The following is a 23,777-nucleotide window of genomic DNA, read 5'->3' as shown; positions in this document are numbered from 1 at the left end:
CATATTTCTACTACATTCATTTAAAACAAGAAAATGTTTTGCTCGCATCAAAAACACATTTTAAACCTTTTTATATGGATTTGTTTTACATTTTCATACAATGATGTGTATTGAAATGTTTTTTTATATCATTTATGTATAAATCCTGAAATAAATTCATTTATTGAGGCTGATCTGACTTTCTCTGTACTAACTGGGAAGTTCTGTTGTAACCGAACCGAGCCGGTTACTTGTGAAGGCGTCCTCACACTCTCACATCACTAAGTGTAATCTGAAAATACAAATGCTTTTATTAAATGAGACCAAGGGAACAGGCACAATTAAAAGTGTGGTCAGAAACCTTTTAAAGCCAACTGAGTACTTACTGATGACCTCTTCTACTGCTTCTCCAGTGTTGTGAGATGATATGCTCTTTAGTTCATAGCTGTCTAAATGTGATATGGCTCCATGCAGCATGTTTGCTGACACACAAACAGTGAGAAAACAAGTAATATGATCAATATGTAGCCAGAGTTGGAGGGTGGATGTGGTCTGAGCAAGGGCACCGGAAGTAGGAAGTAGCCATTGGCCCCCGATTTGACATCACTGGCCCACATTTGCTTTAAGTTTCAGATCTTTGTATCTCAGTTTCAATTCAGCACTGGTTTGGAGTCACTGGGTCACATGACATAAACTATTGATTAAGTCAGATTTTTAAAGATCTGCGGTGAATCAGGGAGGCTTAATGGTAAAAGGTGGTAGATGCTGATATCTTGCCTAAAGCTGGAGCTGTACATAAAATGTCTAAAAGAAATGACCTGATTGGGGGAAAAAACATCTAATCTGTTGATTTTTTGCTGCCCTGAAATTTTCAACTGACAAATTTTGCACTTGACGAAAGTTGTTATACTTGATTGGTAAATTAAAGGTGGCTGGTTGTCTCTGCATGTTTCCAAGATGTTAAAACTAGATTTGGACCGAGACGACACATTTTTAAATGCATATGTAAAGAAAAAATAACTGGATTACACAGCACTTTGCTGGATCCCTTTTATTCTCTTCAGCATCACTCATCTTCATTCAGGGGTCGTAGTCACAGTTCTGTGCTAAAATCTTAATTAAAAAACAGCAGGGGGAACAAACCAGGGGCCAGATGTGTAACTGATGCATACTCACAAAAAACATGTCTTGAATATGGTTGTGAAAGAGTAAAAAGAAATATGTAAAGACTGCTGCATGTTTTACATTTGATTGATAAGCTTTGAACCTCTGAAAAACATCTCACACACCTACAGTGACGCACAAGAGAGGAGATGGTGTGTGTATTTGTAAGATGCATTAAAAAACAAAGGAGAAACTAGTACCTGACTTTTACAGGCTGGGGACATCCTGCTCAACAATCATAAGGAAACACTTTATCAGCAAAGTAACTAATGTTGACAAATAGATAAAGCAAAAGTACAATAAGTCCATCTGAAATGTGTGAAACCAACATTTTGATTCAAAGTCATTTCAGTTCAGTCAGCTCATAAGCAGCACCACACACACACACACACACACACACACACACACACACACACACAATAGTGAACAGGACACCTGAAAGTGGAACTGTTCAGTCTGTCGGTTCAGACTATGGCACTTCACATTCATAAAGATTAATTTAGAGGCATTCAACTTGCAGAAAGTCAATTGAAATGTTGTCAATTAGCAGATGACACTACTATTTTTTTAACGAATGAAAAGGAGGTAAAAAAAAAAAAGCAATTGACTGTCTCGATGCTTTTTCTCTGGTGTCAGGTTTGAAGGTTAATATTAAAAAGTGTGATCTTTTTGCTTTAAAAGACAGACCGAATAACCTGACAGAAATAGAAGGTATTTGTATTAAAATGTTCTATCATATCTGGGCATTAAGATATGCAAGAATCAAGAACAAAGGGTTGACTTAAATTTTAATCCACTGATTGAAAAAAAATTAAAAAAGTGTGATATGTGGCTATTGAGAGATTTGTCAATCAGTGGACGAATCTTGTTATCTAAAAGTGAAGGGTTATAATGTTTCACCACACAAGTGTCTTATCTGGAATAATCAAAATATTCGATATAAGAACAAATCGTTGTTTTTCAAGAGATGGTTTGACCAAAATATCTTGTTTGTGACACAGTTATTGAATGAAAATGGACATTTGTACAACTACACTGAGTTTTTAAAAAAAAAAAATGCAATTCCTATTACACCTAAAGAATTTGCCATAATATTTGACGCTATACCTGCAGAACTGTTGATGTTATTGCGAGGAGATAGTAGACCACAGCTAAATGTACACTCTGAGGCAAATTTAATGTGAGATGGTATAAATTTAACAGACAAAAAATGCACCAATAGACAAGGAAACTTTGCCAAGAAATTATAACCCCATCAGCTAAACTACTCACTACATTTTCCTCCGTCTTCCTGCACCCTGGGGGTACCTTTCCTTTGCGTCATTTTCGCGCGGTCTGTTTCGCTAGTTTTGTAGATCATTTCCGCACATGCGCAGTAAAATGGGATAGTCCAATGTGCTGGAGATTGAAGGGGGGAATCCTGATATTGTGACGTCATTCTAACGCGGATTAATTGTTTTTTTTTTTTTTTTTTTTTAATTAATCAGTGAAAAGTTAAAGAAAACTTTCTTAACCAAAATTGTATGTATGTATGTATTATTCCTCCATGTTGTCAATAGTTAGGAAGCTATGGTTGCTAGATAACAGTCACTCAGGTGCTGTCGTAAAGTAAGCCCCACCCACAGGCTCAGTGGCGACAGCAGGCGGTTCGCGCCAAAATTTCCAATCTCAGGGTTTACGGCAGACTATTGGCGCCAAAAAATGTAAATCATTAAAGGTAGCTCGCTGACCGGACGGACCCCCCACCGCTTCTCTGAGGACCTGAGGTGAGTAAACTTTCCTGTGTTAATGTGGTTTATTTGTACAATTACCTGCTCAGGGAAGTTACATGTATTTCTGTGTGGGAGTTGGAGTGATTTTAACATTGATTGACTTGAATCCAGTCCTGAAGGCTTAGATCAGTCATTATTACAGCCCTCTAGTACAGGTGACATTAAGCTAACATTAGCTTTTACTGAGGTGAGCTTGCACTAATTGGCTTATTACCTGAGCTAACCCCGGTGAGTTGAACAAAGTACAGTATCTGCGGTGCTTCCGCCTCCTGTTACCACAGCCAAAATGCTCCTTGTCAGTGTTTTACCATTATATCTGATGTTTTTGGATGTTTATTACTGCTGCCTTAATGTGTATGTGTCATTTTATGGCTGTAGATGTTTAATGTTGGGCTAATATTAACTCCTTTATAAGCTTTTTAATCTAGTTTAATCTACAGCAGTGCATCATATTGTATGACATCATGTGTTTGTAGGTCACCGGGAGAGACACATATCTGTAAAAAGTCAGAAATACAGCCTGTTTTCAGCTTTTTGATCATGCACTCTCCACAGCTTATCCTAGAGGGGTTTTTAAATACTTTATTTAGCTTACGTGGAGATTTGTGGCTTTCACTGGACAGTAAGTAGTGATGAGCATCCCTGGTAACAAACCTGACAGCGGAGTGACAGACAGCAACCAGGGATTTAAGAGAAGGGTTAGGGGGGGACGGGACAGGACAGGACGCCCACGGCGAAGGCGGAACACCTCCAGGAGGTGGGGCAGAACGGCAGGCGTGGAACCCCTGCGGGAGGCTATTTTATTGTCTTATTACGATCTTATTGATAATTATCTTGCTATAAAAAGTTTAAACTGTCTGTATTCTTCACATGAGCTCCAAACCAGCCTTATGAAACAGACCTGGTTCAGTTTGTTCATCGAATTCACATCATGTTTCTACAAACAACCCTCTTCTTCACTGGCTTTTTGCTTTTAGGAAAAGCAGAGAAGAAAGAAACAATTGGGCTTTTACCAATGTTTACTCATGCCATATGAGAAATTTTGTTTTTCTTTATTGCCACTGCAGTTAACTTCGACATCCTTTATCAAGGGCCACAAATGTCTTTTTTTTCCATCAGACAACTGTATGGAGAGGTTACAGCAGCAGAGAAGGAGGAGGACCTGGAGAGACCTGCAGAAGACAGTTTGTCAAACATCTGAGAGTCTGTCATGACCTCAACAACCAAAAAACACACGGACTTCAGGTATACCAAAGTTTTCATGGGGAAAGCCAATGAATCAGTCCTGAGGGGAGCATGAATGTACCAATTAAAAGAAATTAAAATAAGTAAATGCTTTAAAAAATGTAGTGAAGAATATATTCTACATGTTTTCTTTGAAAATTAAATCACGTTAGCCTTCACTTCTCATATCAGTGAAGGGTTTAAGTTTTATTGATAGAAAGTAGGAGTGCATGCAGTAACCTCTCTCATTCGTCTCAGACATAAGTCATAAGCCAAACTACAACCAGGAATATCCAAATTTTCTTCTTGTCTTCACTGAAAAGGATCACTTCTGTTGACTTACATAAGTGTGACACCATTGACCACAATGTATGATGACACATTTAGTCTGCATTACTAACCACATCCCTGGTTAGCAGGATGATGGCACCCTCTTGTGTTCTGATTCAGTTCTCACATTTAACTAATTGCTCTGTTGTGATGTTCACTGCAGGAAGACATGTAAAAAATTCACTGAGACTTTGGCAGCCAACTATTTGAGGAGTTCCAGAGGTTTTCATTCAATTAACTTTTGATATAAACTTAACTTTTGAGTTAAATTTATATCAAAAGTTAATTGACAACCTCCAGCCAATCAGAATCGAGCATTCACCCAGACCATAAATGTTTATAAATCGCAGGCTTGGCCACGGCAGCAACACAGACAAATAATAAGAGAAGAGAGAAACACGACAAAATATGTTTGATGAAAAACTGCCTTTTAATAGAAACCCACAGAGAAATCAATATGGAAAATACAGATTTGACTGCCAATACAGATGGAAACTTATTAGACATATGAATCACCTCAGTTATACAAAAAGAATAAAAACATATATGAACAACTTGTGTTAAAAAAGATCAAACATGTTTTTAAAACAAAAGAGACATTCAGATGGAGGCGTTTTCACATAAAACAAAATGTATTGCTGTGAATAATGTGTTTCGAGGCACTGCTGAAGATCAAAGTTCACTCTCAGCATCCAGGCAGCAGCTGTCGAATGTCACTCAGAATTACAAAATAAAGGCAAAAATGTGTTAACCCTTAGATAAAAACACATGTAGGATGGGATGTACGTTTAAAAAAGACTTTTTTTTAAACTCTTCAACTGATAACTACAACTCAAACTAAAATGATCATCCAATTAATTAATGAATTGACAGAACTTGGTAGGCATCAATTTAGATAATTGATTGGTCATTTTTAAATGTATTTTCTTGCTTTCTTTTCTCAAATGTGGTTATTTCCATAGTCCTCCCTGATAATAACCAACAATGGTTATTAAAAATCCAAATTATGAGAATATGTATTTTACAGCTGAAATCAACATGATGTCATGTGACTCCTTCTCTTAAACCACAACACAGAAGAGAGTTTTGTGGTGGATTCATGTGGAAATAAAAACAATGGGGCTTACAAACCAGTGCTGGGTATCTTTTCATTCATTCCATGTTATATCTTTGATCACAGTGAAATTCTGATGTTACAAAAGCAGCAAATTAAACATTTTCAGTGAGAGGAATTGTAGAAAAAAATATACAAGTTTCTCTGTTGTTTTGTTACGTATAAAATCTTTTCATAATCACAAAGATTTACAAAGATATCAGGTAGGTACAGTTGCCGTGACATGACTAAAAAGTCTTATTAACAGAAAAATAAAGCACCATAGAGTCACAAACCCATAATATACATCAGTAGAAAATGATACAAACAAAAAAAAGCAAGAATCAACTGTTAACCAGCTTGTTTTGGTGAAACAGCAACTGTTACAGTGTAGTGTTGCAACATGTAGCCGAAGACTGCACACAGTGAAATACATTTTTAACAACAGAAACATGTTAATTACACTCTTCGTACATTGTTAAAAAAGTGCGAGGCGGAGGCAACGTGTCTCGTTTTGGTCACGTGCGATGCTGACTGGTTAAACAGGAAGTTACTGTAGTGATCAAGGCTCTCTGAGTGATAAGGATCACTTCTTCTACCTTAAACTGCAGCGTGTAAATAACTGGAGCCAGGCATAAACTGAGATTCGAAGTATGAACAACATGTTATAAAGTACAACCCTGATTCCTAGGAAAAGTTGGGATGCTGTGTAAGACATGAATAAAACAGAATGTGATCATTTGCGAATCCTTTTTGACTTGTACTCAATTTAAAAAACAGTACAAAGACAGTATATTTATTGTACTGCCTCATCAACTTCATTGATTTTGTTAAGTTATGCTTATTCTGAAAAAATGTTTCAGAGAAGTTGCAACAAAAGACAGACAGTTGAGGAATGATCTGAAAAAACACCTGTTTGGATCGTTCCACAGGTCAACAGGTTCATTGGTATCAGGTGATGAGAAACGATTAATACATAGATATTACATATTTAAAGAGCACTTTCACCTAATAAAAAATAAAACGGCAGTTATTCTTATTATCATTTTCTTTCCTTTCTTATTTTTTTCACTAGAAACATCCGGCGGGCCAACTTTGACCCATGGGCCCCACTTTGGGCAGCCCTGGTATAAAGGATATTACTACATGTGCTCAGAAACACTTTGTAAAACAGTTTTAGGAAAATAGAGTTTGTTTGTAAATGTTTGCATTCTGTTTTTATAACCGTCTCACACAGTGTCCAATCTGTTTTGGAGTCAGGGTTGTCATTTGGATACACAGTATTTACCATAAACTTGGTACTTGCCGGTTGCCCATCATATACTTAATGTCAAACCAATAAAATGATTTCAACTTATAAACAGACATAAGTGTCACCAGTACATTATTATAAATTGTCTTACAGAAAATGCCAAATATGTGGAAGATATGTTTGAGGTCATTTTTGAATGAGTGTTGCCATTGCATCATTTGACCACCAGGGGGCGTTGATGAAAAGCTCTAGGTGAAACGTCACAACACAAAGTCATTACTGCATCCAAAAACAGCTTCCAGTTGGTAACGCATCATCCGTCTCTCCTCCACCACCTTCGTGATTACAGCATCTTTCTCATTCTCCCCCCATCACTTCAACTTACATGACCGACCTGTATTTCTGCAGGATTTTGCCAACATAACTGTCGACATACTTCAAGCTGCTTAATACCTCAGATCTGAAGGCCGTCCAGATCTGCAGTTAAGATATCAGGCGCATTCAAACCAGTGCAAGTCCAGGCGTAGCAGCGTGTTTGATTTCCCTACTCTGTGATTTCTGGATGACCTCTAGCTTTTGATTGCAGCAGTTCCTGTTTTGTCTGGATCCATGGCTTGGATCAAATTGGAGTTTGCGTCAGTCCGCTCCCAGGAAACCTGCTACGAATCCAGAACACAAACCTCTGCTCGTGCCTGTGTGGTCACCTGCTTATCAACCCATCTGTCCATTAGTCTGTCAATGGTTAAATCCCCTTCCTCTCTTCCACTCTCCTCCCTCTGTTTCTTGGCTATGTTGCTAGCGATAGCCAGCGCTCCTCCTTTCAGGAACCTGACAAAGTTCTCGCCGACTAATGGTCCCATGGCGTACATGCCAGGCCCGTCTGCCGTGACCACGCTGTTCGTGAATGGGTCGACCTCTATCGGGTTTCTCCGGCAGGTGATGGTCTCGTTGGGGTAGATGCCAAGTGGACGACCATTGTCTTCCAGAAAGGAGAGATTGGGGTGTGCGCCGATCAGAACCAGCGCCTTGGAGACCTGGACTACCGTCCGCTGGCCAGAATCTGACTCCAGGATACACTTCTTGTCGGGTCGGAACGCCACGACCCGGTGGCGTGGGAAGCTCAGGTAACCCGTGTAGGAGGAGGGGGATGTGGAAGGAGAGGAAGGGGTGGAGTTGTCGTTGCGGTTCTGAGCGTGGTCCTGTGGTGGAGCGCTCGGCCGCTGCTGCTGCTGAGTCATCATCTGGTGAACCTGGAGGAAGGACAGGAAAGAGCAGATGAGATTAATTGATTGGTCTTTATAATTTGATTAATTTATCAAGCATGTGGTGTAACTGAAGGTTGTATAAAGACAGAAAAAAATATCAGTTGAAATATTCCTCTTTCCTTAAATTCTGCTGCAAACATTGAACCTCTGATTCATGACATCTCTATTTTTTTGAGTAAAAACTTTAATTCAGGTACTGAATTATAAAATAATTTAAGATAATCGGCTATCAGCAGCTTCAGGTATCAAACTCTCCTCTCCTCACCTTGTGGTACTCTGGGTAGAGCAGCTTGGGCAGCTGGTTGAAGATGAGGCCAGGGTCGGTGACTGAGCGTCTGAAGGCGTGGTAGACGGGTGTGTTGAGATGGTGGGCGGCCAGAACCGCATCGGCCGCTGTAAGCCCCGCCCCCACCACCAGCACGGGGTCTGACGACTGGTCGAGCTCGCCGCGAGAGATGGCTGCCTCCAGCTCCCAGAACGAGTGGCAGACGAAGGGCAGGGACTCGCCCTCCACGCCAAGCCTGGCCGGGATGTCGTGGGTCCCTGTTGCCAACACCACATTGTGGGCCAGAAGGGAGAAAGGCACCTCCTCCGAAACAGAGGAACCATCTAGAAAGAGGAAGGAAACAGGAGGTGAGAATGAGGAAGTTCCTTTGATTTTTCAAACATTGTGCTGAAACACCAATCCGAGTGTTTTATCCACCGTACCTGCCAGCTCTTCTCCCTCTCTACGCTGCAGTCCCGTCACTCTCCAGCAGGGCGGAGACCCGTCCTGGCTGCCAGGCTGTCTGGTTACTGAGGTGACGGTGGTTCCACAGGCAAAGCTCTGCTCCAGGGACATCTGGGAAACGTAGTGTTGATAGTAGGAGGCTATCTCTGCCGGTGTGGCCCGGTCATTTCGTACATTCCTGCAATAAAATAACAATGAAAAAACATATACACTGATTAGATTAAATACAACACAGGACAGGAAGAAAGTCCAATTCAAATCAGTTGCTATGGAGACAAATTGTCATCTTATGTGAAGTGAGTGGGGATCAGTTTGGCTGGAATGGTTTGAAAAACAAATGAAGGAGAGAGTATCACATGAACACACATCCTTTGCTCTGTGGCCCATATTTCTGTATGCAGTACTTCACTATTATGTCTAATGATCCTGATTACAAAAATAAAACTTTATAACAATATTTTCTCCTTGTCACTTTAACATGAGCCCAAGCTAAAGTTGTTTAAGAATAGTTATATTAGTACCAGTTTGGCCACAAACTACTAACTACAACCTGATGTCGTTGATACCTTTTAGCTTCAGGTTATCAGCCAGCTGTGCTTACAGCTTGGTTCAGGTTGAAAGTGAGCAAACAAGTTTGTTTAGGTTGTCAGCTGGCTAACAACTTTTAGGTCCATGTTGTCAGCTAGCTCGCAGCATTTTGTTTACGTTGACAGCTAAGTGTGGATGTACAGAAACAAAACAACAAACTGCTTCAGCTAGCTACTGTTTGGATGGACTCACAGCTGGCTGGGAGTGGACTGAAAAGTCCAACATATGTTTTATTAACCCTGTTGTGTGTTTAAAACAAATAAAGAGCGGTTATGGTTTACTGTGGACGTACTGTACCTGCGTTTCTCTCTCATCCAGTCCTTCAGTTTGAGTCCGGGAAGCTCCATCCAGTTAGCGAGGCTCAGAGTTAGCATGGAGCCCTCCATAGCCTGAGGATAAACACACACAACATTAAAATCCACTCAACTGTCAAATGTCGAGCTGCAGTCATGTTTGTCTCGTATCATGTGAACATCTCATCTGTGTGCAAATAAGCAGCTGACAAAGGGAAACAAAGCTTGTTTGCATACACCATCACAGTGTCTGCTCTGTAAATTTGTCTTCATATGCGTGACAAAGATCCTGTTGTGTAATGAGGGTTTGCATGTCTGGAAATTTTAAGATAGCTAAATATAATACTTGAAAATATTACAGCCATTTAAATAAAAGGTTAATCTTTAGTTCAACCAGTTTAGTGGATCATATTATCCCTGTTCAGTGACCATGTGGGTTAATACTGCTAAAATCAACAAGGTGGTCAGTAATGAGACATGAAACATCTAAATTCAGAGATGTCTCTGTCCTTAGTTTTACCACCAAGGACACTGCTGAAAACAAATGTATTTATTTATCCAAATGTAAAATCCTTAAATGTGATTCTACGAGCCTTAAATTCACAAATAAAATAATACAACCAAAAACAACAAACTCACAGTTCACCATCCTGCTAAAATAACTCTAGGATAGTCTAAATAATCAATATTGATAATAAGTCAGATAATTGTATCTGCGTACATGCCAGGCTCCTCCAGGTGGACCCTTCCCCAGCACCAGGTGAGGGATGGCACGCTCCGGCTCGTATCGCCATTCCAGCGGAGACGTGTGGTCCAATCCGAAGTCACTGTCGGGGAGCAGCAGCGAATCAAAGAGCACGGCCACAGGATTGGATGATCGCCCCTCCAACCCCTCGCACAGATACTCCAGATCCTGGAGAGAGACAGGCAGAGAGACACGGTCAGAACTTTCTTTGAACTGAAGAAGCTTCATTTAATCATACTGTCAATGTGTGTGTGTGTTACCTGTTCCAGCAGCGACAGGTGAGGCTGCTCTCCCAGCTTGCTGTTCAGCAGGGGGTTAGGGTGCGATGCCTCGGGTGACAGGTAGGGGGTGTAACCTGACAGCAGGTATGACAGACAGATGCCTGAGGGGCCGTTACCTGAGTAAACAAAGAGAGAGAGAGAGGTGAATTCTTTTGAAATGCCAGGTTGTTGTAGACGAGCGATGTGATTGGTTTATGGTAACCATTGTATTGTGTATTTGCTTGTTGCTCCAGCTACAGCTGCAGTGATCAGGAGGTTTATATGTTGTTTTGCAGACAAAAACATGATAAATCTTGCAGAAGCAGTAAAATGCATGCATATTTCTATTGCAGTCACTGAGGCGCGAGGATATAAAAGTCACTGGTGCAGCAGCAGCATGACTCGGCAAGTTTGACTGCTTCATATCAACCAGTACGACGAGCCAAGCCGGTGACATCAGCACCTGAGCTGAGGCCAAATGCAAAGCAGTAAAACTCCTGACTTCCCAGCTCACGATGACAAATGAATTTCACTCTGAGTGCCTTTTAGGAAGTGAATGTTTTACCGCAAAATAGATCTGACCTCAGAGAACACAGACAAAAAACTCTCTGTAACTGAGAGTGTTTTGGAACAAAGAAGTAAACTAACCGCAATTTATTTTAAGACGGATACAATTAATGATTATTTTCATTTATTTCATTGGCTCTATAAAAGTGTGTTGGCCTGGCAAAATTGTACTTCTGTTCATTCCATCACTGGTTGTTCTAAATTTTGACACAAGGATTTTCACTTTTACTGCAATTATCGGTTCCAACTATCAGTTATTGATCTCCTTGACTTCTAATAATCGGTATCTGCCCTGAAAGAGCCATATCAGTGTTATATCAGTGTTCCCCAAAGACCTAAGATGACACCCTCAAATATCTTGTTTTGTCCACAAACTAAATAAACCCTAAATATTCATATTTAAGAAGCTGGAATCAGATTTTTTTTAAACTGTTTTTCTTTTAAAAAATGACACAAATCGATGAATCAATTCATCGTTGCAGCTCTAAACCTGACTGACAGCCGTGCTGCAGTGTGTAGAGTTGAGTTTTCACTGTCAACACACACACTTCTAATGAAGAAACATTTTGAATGCACTTTCTAACACAACCTTTAGTGCAACACAGCCTTTCCCACATCCTGCTGTGGCTGATGTAAACACGTCCTGAGGCTACGTGGTTAAAGACTGTAATAATCTGTCTCGTACAACTTAATTCTTTTCACAGCTGGTTAAACAAGCTCCTGTACAGCTCCGTCTACAGCACGTTTTGGCAAACATACTATAACTATTTTCTTGCATCCAGTTGCACTTGAGGTTGTTAATCTGCCCGTTTGTCGAGTTGGCGCGGTAATAAAGCTGAGAGCTGGAACAATCTGAACAACTGTTGTTTTATTGGTACGTTCAGGTGCCTGTGAGAAGGTAGGAAAAAAAGGGCACAAAGAGGATTGTGCTGTTTCAAGCGATCATGACATGAGAAAATGTGGCTGCTTCTCCTTTGAGGTTTCCTATGGCACTGTCGACGCAACAAAAATGTAATAGTGCATGTGACGTGTGTGTGTGTGTGTGTGTGTGTGTGTGTGTGTGTGTGTGTGTGTGTGTGTGTTTCTTACCGATGATCACCACAGGCAAAATCTCTCCAGGGAGCATTTCTTTATCATGAAGATCCATATTGACCTTGAAGAGAAAAACAAGGCTATGATTAATTATTATCATCAATTCTTATTTTTTTCATTATTAATACTGTCAGTATCCCAACAATAGCATTATCACCACTGTTATCTAACACAGAGAAAGTAGAGTAAGGGCGATTCGGTTAATCATTCACAATGTCAGCAGTCACAATGGTCGGTCAGTACATTTCCACTGACCTCTGACACACACACACACACACACACACACACACACACGCACACACACACTTCCTCTGTCTGACCACATAGTTTAACATGGCAACCAAACAATGACACCCAGATATGGCAGCTTGACACACAGTCAAACCCACATATGAAGGGTGTGAGTCTGTGTGACCTCACAGGAAAAGGTGAAGGAGTCTAAATCAACAGAGGTGAAAGAAAGAGATAAAAGTAATAAATATTTACTGTCCTGAAACTGAAGACAATATGATGACATCAATATATATATATATATTGATGACATTATAAAAGTCAATCTCTGTCTCGTGCAAAAAATTGCATTTTTTCCTGAGTTTCGACAATAAATATGTTTAAAACCCTGAATTTCAACCCTGGAACAACCTTAAAATCAATATATAAACATGACTAACAGCTCACGGACACTTTGTCACAGCATTTATATAAGCCGGGGTATCTTATCACAGGATGCTTACAGCCCGAGGGCACGCTGGCAGCAGTCAGATCATATATCACTACAGCAGGCATGTGCACAATCAACAACTCCTCCAGGTAACAATTAAAAACCTGTCTGTGTATTAGAAAGCATCAGCCGCCGGGCGACACGCTCGGCTGAACCTGCAGCAAGTATCTGTACGTCTACTTGAGTTTTTATACCTTATTTTCAGAAAAATGTAAAAGGGAAGGCAAAGCTCTGAATGTTAAAGGTTAAAGGAACTTTAGTGACTCAAATGAGGAACTATTTACTAAAAAAGTATTCAGAACCAACACCCGGCACCAACGTCGAGTCGGCCAGCTCACTGTAGCGGTGAAACCTTTCAGATTTTTAAATTGTCTTGTGCAACAGTGGTGCGAGTTTCCACTTAAAAGCTCATTGTTCAGTTTTTCCAGCTCTGAAACAAACTCTCTCTGTCTCGCCTCCGACATATTTTAAACCCAGCTGGATGTGACAGGTTGTGGGAGGTGTTTGGGGCAGCGGGAGTGGTCCGACGGACGCAAAGGAGTGAAACATATTATATAGATCATGATGTCGACGGTGATCGCACTCATAGGGACACACACTAGCAGGGGAGGTTGGGAGGGGCTCAGCACGGGGGCGGTGGCGTGTAGCGGCGGGTGTCGGCTGCTTTTAAATCTGCTGCGTCATGCTTACACAGACAGACAGGAGAGTCATGAGTGAAAGAGCAGAGACGAGGAGGAGGACAAGGAGTAAAAAAAAAAAGGAACGAAAGACCCAGAACGAGGGAGAAAAAAAGAGAAGTTTGGAGATAAAGGGAGGTTACATAAGGCCAGTGCAATGTTGGCGGCGAGCCCAGACCTGAGTGTGTTTCAAGGGTTTACTGGAGAGCTCACACACACACACACGCGCACACACACACACACACACTGTACATGACTACGTGCAGCCCTACTGGCCCATTTTCCTCGTGGTCCTGACGTGACAGGATAAAGGATTTTCCTCCTGTTTTTTTTTTTTTTTTTTGGCAAACACATGCAGAGAGCAAGTGGGCCAAGAAAAGGTGACTCATCCCTGATTTACAGTACAGAACCACAGTGATCCGAGCGAGAGGAGCCCCATTGTTTTCTATGTTTATCACACACTGCTTTCAACTTGCGAGTCTGTGTGTGTGTGTGTGTGTGTGTGTGTGTGTGTGCGCCCTCGTGCTGCACCATATCCGAAATAACCGACATCGCAACAATCCGGTTTTCTGCAACGTATATTACAGTATGAACAAGTAGAGACATTCTCACCAGACAACTTAAAAAGCTCCATTTGAATAAGAATAAATCAGAATTAATCTTAAATCAGACTAAATTATGTAACGTTCGACAGAAGTCTGTTGTAGATTAGTCGTTGAAAATGAGAAATGTGTGTCTTGCTTTTGTATCACGCAGCGAGAACAGCTGTAGCAGGACTTGTTGTGTTTGATACTTGTCTTGCGCTGTGATATTGCACATGTGCTGTGTTGAAACGACACATTGTGCAGCTCTGGTGTGTGTGTGTGTGTGTGTGTGTGTGTGTGTGTGTGTCCTGGAGAAACGTATCATAGTTCAGACGACCACAGAAGAAGTTTTTCACTTGTTTGGTTGCGTGAATACTTTTTTTTGGATCCCTCATGTTTTAAAACGATATGATATCAAAAGTACCAAAGCTTTAAAAAAAAGACAGATCAACAATCAGATTCTCAACCCGAGGATGAACAATTACATTATTGCAAATGTGTTGTGTGTGTTCAGTGTTTTTGTTTTGTTCAATGTTCACCGGTGCGCCTGAAACGTAGCATGTATACATTTATGTATAGCATTTTCCACACAAAGTCTTAACTTTTATATAAATTCATGTTTTTTTGTAAAACCTCAGTAATACTTCTGTGTTTCTCACACACTTTAAACATCAGCGCTTTGTAACTCTTCGCAATTCTTAAGCAACTGACATTATCGCAATTTCTTGTGTGTTTGCTGCAAATGAATGAGGACAAACATTCATCTGCACCTTTATATTCCTGTTTACAGTCATTTTAAGAATCATGTAATGTAATTAAAATGTGTGATTGGGTGCATCTAAATTATGTGCTGGTGCACCTCAATGAAAAAAAGTCAGCCAGAGTAGAAAGTTAATCTGGAGTTTTAGAAAAAAAGATCTGACGGCTAACGTTAGTTTAGAAACGCCGTCCGCTGACATAAACTAACAGCCGGCTGTGATGGTTGAATCTGCCACGGTTCGTTTGCTTCACTTCTTTCATGTCATGACTTCTATTACACCAAACACACTGATGTGGCGTCTCGCCTGGTGTGATCCCATCACGAGATTTTTTTTTCTCTAGTCGATTTTAAAAACAGTGTAATTTATCTGTGTTTATTTTGAATCAAACACAGGCTGAAAAATCTGCAGCACAAACATTCACTGTCGTCTAATTTCCTCCTCATTTACTGGAAACAGTTCCTGGAACGACCGTGTTTACTGTCAACGGCGTTTCGTCTGGCTGCGGAGCAAAATAGGAATCAAGCTCACAATATTTTTGGGTAAAATTGACGAGCCAGATGTTTTTAGGTCTGTAGATTGTGAATCAAACAATCTGCAGGAGGAGACAGCAGAAAATCCATAACTTTTACTCTGGAGGTCACGGCTGTGTGCTGGTTAAAGGAGCAGTTTACTCAAATCACCAGCAACATCTATTCCCATTGACACCTCCCTCCACAAAAGCTGTGTGTGCTTTTTAAGCTGTGACGATGAGAAAGAAAATAAAGCTCTAACTCCCTGCATGTCTTGATATCAGAGGGGAAAATATATTTAGATTTATTAGTGTCTGACAAAATCACACCACATCTGGCTGCGATCGAGCTGTCGGACAGGTTCATCTTCTCAGACTTGATGATGCAACGTGATTTTTTAAACACAAACAATGGTTGACGTTGTGTTTGCTGCATCAACACACCTGCGAAGGAACGAGCCGAAAAGTATCAGCAGTGACCCTCGTTAACCGTCAGCGACATTTCCTCCCTCGACTGGTGAACCACACGATGACGACACGGCCCTGACGACGCGACGCTGCACTTCTTCCCTCGCTGTGCGTGCATGACTGTGCGAAGTGCAATCAGCTTACTTTGTTATCTTAGCCTCAATCATCACAAACAATCATAAACACTCATTATGTTTTGACTTCCTGTGACGATGATGATGTGAGTCGTGTTTTAAATCTGGCAATCAGACGCTCGCACTCAAGAACAGATAAAGACTTCAAGACTTCGAGGTGAGGGCTCCAGGGTGCTCATGGTGCACCGGCGTGCCTGATGTTTGCAGGTGGAGTTAAGAAAATGTAAATATCTTTTAATAAATACCTGCTGGGTGTGTAGACCGTAAAGCTGCCACCATATCAGACTTTAGCTACACGATTAATGTGGCCAAATTAATTCACGATCATGATGTTATCGCGATATCTGTAGAAATTTAAAGAAAAACAATGCTACCAATCAAATCTACCTTTAACTTTATTTACTGTGTGTTTCGTCTCTTTTGGTGAGTAAATTACTCAAAATACAAGTGAAGGGAGTTAAAAAACTGTTAAACTGTACAGGAAGAACAATTACACCCGATTACAGGTGAAAAAGCAGCCAGATGAACTCAAAAAAACAACTTCTTTGCTGGATTATTGACACAATATCAATATTTCAACTTTTAATATCACGATATTGTGACAACCTTTGAAGAAATATTAGCCTATAAACATTTTCTGTTGATTATTTTGACTCATGGGTTAATTTATTTATTTGAGTTTGTCACTCAAACATCAACACTTTGTAACTTTATGTTTGAAACTGAGGTTACTGCAATATCCTCATCAGCCCTCTCTTTTAAACTACTAAACTACTGTTAGACCTCAAAAACAAAGTGACAAAGTAACGACGGTGTTTCGGTGCCGGGCTTTCGTCTGGGAAACGCTCCGACGCTTACATATTTTGATTTATCCGAGTTCCTTGTTGCACGTGCTATTTAATGAAGAATAACCTTTACCTGCATCACGATAATAGGCAAAGCAGGGCGACCGGTGAAAGACAACCCTCAGTGACCTCCCTCACACCTCCACGGCTGACCCTGACCCTCCTTCTGACCTCTTCAATTCTGAAAGAAAACGTTTACAATCCTCTAGAAGATCCCAGCCGGCTCGTCAGTGTGACTCGCACAGGGGTCATGTTCCTCTGCTGCAAATATAGCAGAGCCCGAGGTCTCATCCAGCTGCTCGTGATATTTTAATACGCCTCTTTCATTTAAGCCATCTTTTACGCCGTGCACTGTAACGCCGCTCTGACTCCGTCTCTCTAACGACCGGCCGACACTTCAGAAACGCTCCATATGGCACCTGAGCTGACGCCGTACTGAAATCGTCCCGAGGCCGACCGGCCCATCTGCCATCTGCGCCGACCAGACGGCTAATGAGATTTTAATAATCAGCCCACTGAACGGAAAACCGCCCGCAGGAGTCTGTGGATACAGACGAGGCCCAGGCAGGAGCTGAAAACTGAAACCTAATAAACACGAGTCTGTGAGACTTTCTCGATTAATCGATCGGCTGTTCGATCAACAGAATCTGATTAAATGATGAAAAATGTCCGAAGATAACTCGCAGGATTACGTTTTCTTTAATGAAGAACGGTATTCTGGTCTGTATTGAGATTAAATACAAGTAATCTTTAGATGTTTATTTCTTTTGTCTTTTATTTGCGTATGTTTGGTGTGAGGTAATCCAGAAAGTAATCAGGTTACATGACTTTAATATTGTGATACTTGGACTCCAGGTAATCAGTAACTGTGTCAGAATACATTTTCAAAGGGTTTAGTTTTTACTGCGAATGAATATCGATCCCAAATATCAGTTTCATTGATTTCTAATAATCTGTATCAGCCCTGAAGAAGCCATATTGATTGACCCCTAACACACACACACACACACACACACACACACACACACACACACACGGTCAGAGGAGGGTTACATAATGAGTCCTGTAATGTATGAGTAATACACTGTGATGCTGATACTGTAGAATGCAGTACTTTTACTCTTAATAGAGTACTTTACAGTGTAGTAGTGCTACTTTTACTGCAGTAGTCTATCTGAATACTTGTTCCAGCTCGTCTACAGTCACACAGACACCAGGTTAAAGGTGCATTACGTAGTTTTGGGCAAAAATTACCTCATTAATACTGTAAATTTTGCTGCATAGTGCCCCTTTAAGTTGCACATGTTTGGTATGGAGGTAATCCAAAAGTAACGGAAAGTAATCAAATTACATTACTTTTACATTGTGATATAATTTTTTTTTTCTTTTTTTTTTTTACACAGGTAATACATTTTTAAAGTAATCCTCTCAACTCTAGTTACATTACATCACTGACAGTAACGCATCGGTCATTATAATCAGACATATGATCCAGAGGAGGATTACATAATCAGTACTGTAATGAGTAGTGAGTGTGGTGCTGATGTAACTTGAGAATGCAGTACTTTTACTTGTAACAGAGTACTTTACAGTGTAGTAGTGCTACTTTTTGCTGCAGTAGACTATCTGAACACTCCTTCCAGCCCGTCTGCAGTCGCTCAGACACCGGGCTGAGTGTCTGCATGCAGCCGTCTGTCAGTCAGCGTGCCGGGCCGACCCTCCCACCCTCCCGCCGGTTCGGCCGGTGGACTGAATGAGTCACATCTGTTCGGTGTGAGCGGACCGACCTGCTCTCACTGCACCGTTAACACACACACACACACCTCCTGCACTAACCAGCTTTAACACCGCACTACTGACTCATACGAAACCCTCCGACCCCGCACACTCTCCCGCATGCGCTTCACGCAGCTCTGTCTGGATTCCGAGATGAAGGTTACTCACAGATATGCGGGTGTCGGTGGAGATGCGGCCCTCTGCGTCGTCCCGCGGAGACGGACTGGGTGTTTGGTCTCGTGTTTCCTCTCCGCCGCCTCTCATTCACTCATCTGGCCGCTTTGTTTCTCGCTTTTTTTTTTATCCGCTTTCTTCCGCACATGTGCAGCTCAGACCTCCAGCTGCCGCTCAGCGCCGCACGCTCACATTATATACCGCTACAGACAGCCCGCCCGCCGGCCAATCAGAGGCCGCCCCGCTCCCCCCCCCCCCCTCTCCTCCTCCTGCCGCTGAGCCGCGCTGGCGTAAGACACGAAGATCGTCTACGAGGGAGGAGCGAGCAGGACGAGGGTGACGTAACACGAGTGGCTGCTGTTAAGTAACAAAGAGATCGGACCAATGAGAAGGAGAGCGACCTAAAACACAAAGACCAGCCAGTTATAGTCAGTTTGACTTTAATCTGCAGTCACACTCCTCAAGATACTAAGATAATATACTTTCTATACTGTGTTTTCATTTCTGTGCGACTTTATACTGCAACATTTAAGTTAAAGGGGCACTGCGTGGTTTTAGAGAAGGAATACATAACTGTCCTCTAATAATAATATAGAATAAATGACAAAATATTGTCATAACTGGATAAAAAGTAGCTGTACTACAGTGTAAAGTACTCATAAAAGTAAAAGTACTGCATTCGACTCATTACAGTACTCATTATGTAACCCTCCTCTGAATCATGTTTCTGATTATAATTGATGCATTAATGTCAGTGATGTAACGCAATCATGGATGAGAGGGTTACTTAAACTAAAAATGTATTACCTGTAAAAAAAAATGTAGACAATAACCTAATCCAAGTATGACAATGTTAAGGTAATGTAACCTGATTACTTTCTATTACTTTTGGACTACCTCATATGCAACTTAAAGGGGCACTATGCAGTAATATTTACAGCATTAATGAGGTAATAACACAAACTCAGAAATATGTATTTGTTTCCATGTGAAAGCTGCTCTCAGAGGAAAATAAGGTCCCAGAACACTGTTTGAAGCTAGAAAGGTGGCAGGGTCCGCCACATATAAACAAAGTAAAACAGTATAAACTGTGTTGTCCTTTAAAGTCAGTTTGTTTATTCAGTCATGGAAACAAAGATCATTTAGTTTGTTTAGGCAGAAAAATGAAGATCTTTCTCCTCTGATTAAAATTCCTTCCTCAAATCTACGTAATGCTCCTTTAAACCATTTTATTTCAACAAACACGATGACGTGATGCATTTTATATCAAACAAGAAGTACAGGTCAAAATCTTTCATCTACACGATCAGTTTAAAAACAGTTGAACAGGTTGTTCTGTTCAGGCACACGGATGAGTTCCTCTAAAATGGCCGCCAGAGGTGTGTTAATGTGCAGCGATGACGATGATGTCGAGTTATTTTAACTTTTCTACAGAACTTAATGAGAACTAACAGTAGGTCTGTGTGTGGCAGTGGTGGTGTCTGGAAATGTCAACAGAGTGGTAGCTCCTGTTCTCTTCCTCTCTCAGATGGTGAGAGGCAGAGTGGTGTATAAATCCAGTTTGGTCAATTTTCCAACAACCGCTCTTAAATGGTGTAAATATTTTAAGTTTTGTTTCTTATTCATATTGTTTATATTCTTCTCACTGCTCTTTTACTTTATATATATTCTTTTACATCTTTTACTATATATACATATATATTTACACAATACTTATTCTACTTACTTATTACTGTTTTAAATTGATGCTCTCTATTTTTGATGTCCCCTTTACTGCTGTAATAATGCAAATTTCCCCGTTGTGGGACTGACACCCCTTTTCCTCTGGTCAAAAATCCCTCTTAAACCCACTGAGATCCGCTTTTGTGTGCAGTGTGAATGTGTACACTCTGCATTCACACCCGGGTCAGTCGACTCTGGTTTTTATCACCTCGGCTCAGCTTTGATCTAAACGAAAGAGCCGGGTGAACACGCTAAACTCCGCCGTGTGAGCTGATGACATGTCATCAACATCCGGTGGTGGCGTGTAAATAAAGAAGTAATTTGATATGTGGCCTATTTAAGGAGGTTTTATTACTGGACACAGTGTTGGAGGTGGAGCTTGTTCATTCCTATGAAAGCTGCTCAGTGGTGATTTGAAGCTGAAAAAGCTCGGCTGTGAAAATACACGGATCGCAAACCAAGCCGGCTAACTTCCGGCCTAGCGCCCGGCTAACTTGAAGGGGGATAAAATAATTTAATCCTGTGGCTTTTCTAGACTTTCCAAATGTTATTGGACCGAATGGCTCAAATCCTGACAGTGAATCGAGTCGCGTCTCGGGGTTTCTGACGCTCAAAACAATTTATCCACCGTTTTACAGACGCTTCTTTCACGATGGGCCTGTTGTTGTTTTCTCTTCTGTTACAACTGTTTGTGACGTGACACGTGGTGCTTCAGATAGAAATCACAGACTTGGGTCAATACGTGATTTTTAGCGGGTTGACGCACTTTAAAAAACCTGTGTAGATCTGCTAATTTTGGTGGAAAGTGGCATAATAAAAGATGATCTCATCTTAACTTATCTGATGTCCATCTGCTCAAACTCTGCTCCAGACACCCACGGTGCCGAGACGATGAATCCTAATGACTCCGATGATCCACTAGATCTTTTATCTCGTGCCACAAGCAGGCTTGTGGTTTAGTTTTGGTTAGTTGTTGAGAAAAACGTCCCCATGACTGTTTGATAAATCGCTGTGACATTTGGTAAATATTAATTTTCCCCTGAGGATGAATTGTAATAATTGTAATAACTCCTGGGTGTTATTCACTTCAGTTTGGGTTTATTTTTGCTGAAAATTGTTGTCTTCATTATTAAATTTAATTGTTCTCACACTTTTATTCGCCTGTCACAACTCTTGTCTCATCATGGCTCTGGTTTCCTGACCGCTCACTGCTGAGTTGCTTTCCTCATCACTCATGTCGGTCATTCGGTGATGTCACCGCAGCTCAGCGCGAGGGAGCCAATCCGTGATGAGGATTCACATAAGACCCTCACATGCTGTGTGTGAGACGAGTGTGTATGATGACACATACTGAGAGGTTGCATTATGTTTTCTAGATACATTCACTCAGCAGCTTCCTGATTCAGAGACTGGAATGAAAATATCTTCTACTTCAGCTTTGCTTGAAACTTTAACTCATTTTAACTGAGAGTAAAGAAATAATATAATAACTAGACTAGAAAAAAATGAAATGAAACCAGATAAATAAAACCGGTGACATCGCTCTGGATCATCAGAATTAGGATCATGAATGAGCATCAGTTCAATGCGATTACGCTGAAATTTTTATCTGATTATGGCGCTAAAAGGAAAAGTTGTAGGAGATCTGAAACAAAAGAATAAAAATAAAACTAATTCAGGTCTAAATGTTTATTCCAGCTGCGGACATTTTATCTTTCCTCACACAAAAACAGTCGAAATACACCATTAATGTCACATGTGACGGTGGTAAAGTCATTTATCAGGAATGTGAGCTTGCCTGTATTTGATTGGCTGCTGCAGTGCCTCGTCAGCTGACGTCATGCGGTGTTGCAGCAAAGTAGAAACCAGTTCAACTGTCCACCTCGACCGCTTCACTGGTCCTGCGTCATCAGTCCTGTTCACACACAGACTTCACATTATCACCGCAAGAACGCTCGCCTTTGTTTGTTCACACAGAACCAAGCAGCGCCGACACAAAGCCGCTCCAGTGGGTCATTTCATACAGAAACCTGTTTATAATCATATGAATTCTGTTATAATGTGTTGTGATTGAGATCCTGACTCAAGTCTTTTGCTCTGAATTACATAATCGGCATCAGTAAATAGCGGACGCTGTCTGGCTCTCACTCGCGATGAGGGATGCTGTTTTTTCCGGGGGGAAATTCACTGAAGTCTCGGTCAGGAGGGCTGATCGTCACGTTGATTTTTCAATTTTTGTGTTGTGTTTTACAGGCAGAAATGTGACGAAGAATCGGTAGGACCATGTATAAATTTGGTACTTTTTCCATATATAACAACCCTTTTCCACTGGCCAAAAATCCCACTTAAACCCACTAACATCAGGCTTTTGTGTGCAATGGGAATGTGTAAACTCTGGGTCGGTTGACTCTGCAGTAGACCCGGGTTTTTATCACCTTGGCTCACGTAAATAAAGAAGGAGTTTGTCTATTCAAGGAGGTTTTATTACTGGACACAGTGTTGGAGGTGGAGCCACCTTCGTTCCTATGAAAGCTGCTCAGTGGTGTTTTGAAGACAACAAAACTCAACTTCCTGGATGTGAAAGTATCTGGATCGCCGACTGAGCCGGCTAACTGCCGGTTTAGCGCCCGGCCAATTTGAATGGGGATAAAATAATGTAATTGTGCGGCTCTTCTAGACTTTCCAAATGTTGTACGGCCTTGCATGTAGGATGCGGGAATGGGGTCAATACGTGATTTTTAGCGGGTGTGCCCTGGTTTAAAAAACCCGTGTAGATCCACTAACTTGGTGGAAATGCAGCGTAAGATGCTGAAGACACAATCTGCTACCACATTACTGTTGTTTGGTCCTGTAATGTTGCTTTGTGGGTTGAAGTTTGGGACATTTCTCTTTTATTTGATGAGTGAAGGATCTGTTTACTGCGTTACTACCTTCGCTGGCGGATCAGAGACAGAACACAACTGCCCCCCCTGAGAAAAGGGAGTGTGAACGGGGCTACTGAAATGAATGACGAGGAGCTCAAGATGGTCTGAATGTGACCTTAGACACCATCC

At 41.2% G+C, this 23,777-nt stretch overlaps 1 protein-coding gene and 1 long non-coding RNA gene across 2 annotated transcripts; one reads left to right on the top strand and one right to left on the bottom strand.

Annotated features, from left to right (window-relative positions):
- Positions 1–2,679: 2,679 nt before the first annotated feature.
- Positions 2,680–10,506, top strand: LOC311254954. Its single transcript, XR_014622296.1, has 3 exons — positions 2,680–2,909; positions 4,035–4,160; positions 10,419–10,506. It is a non-coding gene; the product is annotated as an uncharacterized lncRNA (long non-coding RNA).
- osgn1 (oxidative stress induced growth inhibitor 1) lies at positions 4,877–19,206 on the bottom strand. Its single transcript, XM_084349005.1, has 8 exons — positions 18,997–19,206; positions 12,352–12,415; positions 10,696–10,832; positions 10,412–10,603; positions 9,695–9,786; positions 8,788–8,987; positions 8,345–8,688; positions 4,877–8,064 (listed from the first exon to the last, which is right to left on the bottom strand). The coding sequence occupies exons 1-8, from the start codon at positions 19,090–19,092 to the stop codon at positions 7,474–7,476; spliced, it is 1,716 nt and encodes a 571-aa protein (XP_084205131.1). The 5' UTR covers positions 19,093–19,206; the 3' UTR covers positions 4,877–7,473.
- Between the last annotated feature and the right edge of the window lie 4,571 nt (positions 19,207–23,777).

This window comes from Pagrus pagrus (genome assembly GCF_965226575.1).
Source record: "Pagrus pagrus genome assembly, chromosome: 3".
NCBI classification, from domain to species: domain Eukaryota; kingdom Metazoa; phylum Chordata; class Actinopteri; order Spariformes; family Sparidae; genus Pagrus; species Pagrus pagrus.
The sequence above is the reverse complement of the archived record's forward strand: the minus strand, read 5'-3'. Positions and strand labels throughout refer to the sequence as shown.

Coding starts and splice junctions, on each gene's coding strand:
- osgn1 (XM_084349005.1), bottom strand. CDS start 19,092: ATGAGAGGCGGCGGAGAGGAAACACGAGACCAAACACCCAGTCCGTCT. Junction 10,604..10,695: donor ACCTGTCGCTGCTGGAACAG/GTAACACACACA, acceptor GTCTCTCTCCAG/GATCTGGAGTATCTGTGCGA. Junction 8,065..8,344: donor TCTACCCAGAGTACCACAAG/GTGAGGAGAGGA, acceptor TCCTTCCTCCAG/GTTCACCAGATGATGACTCA.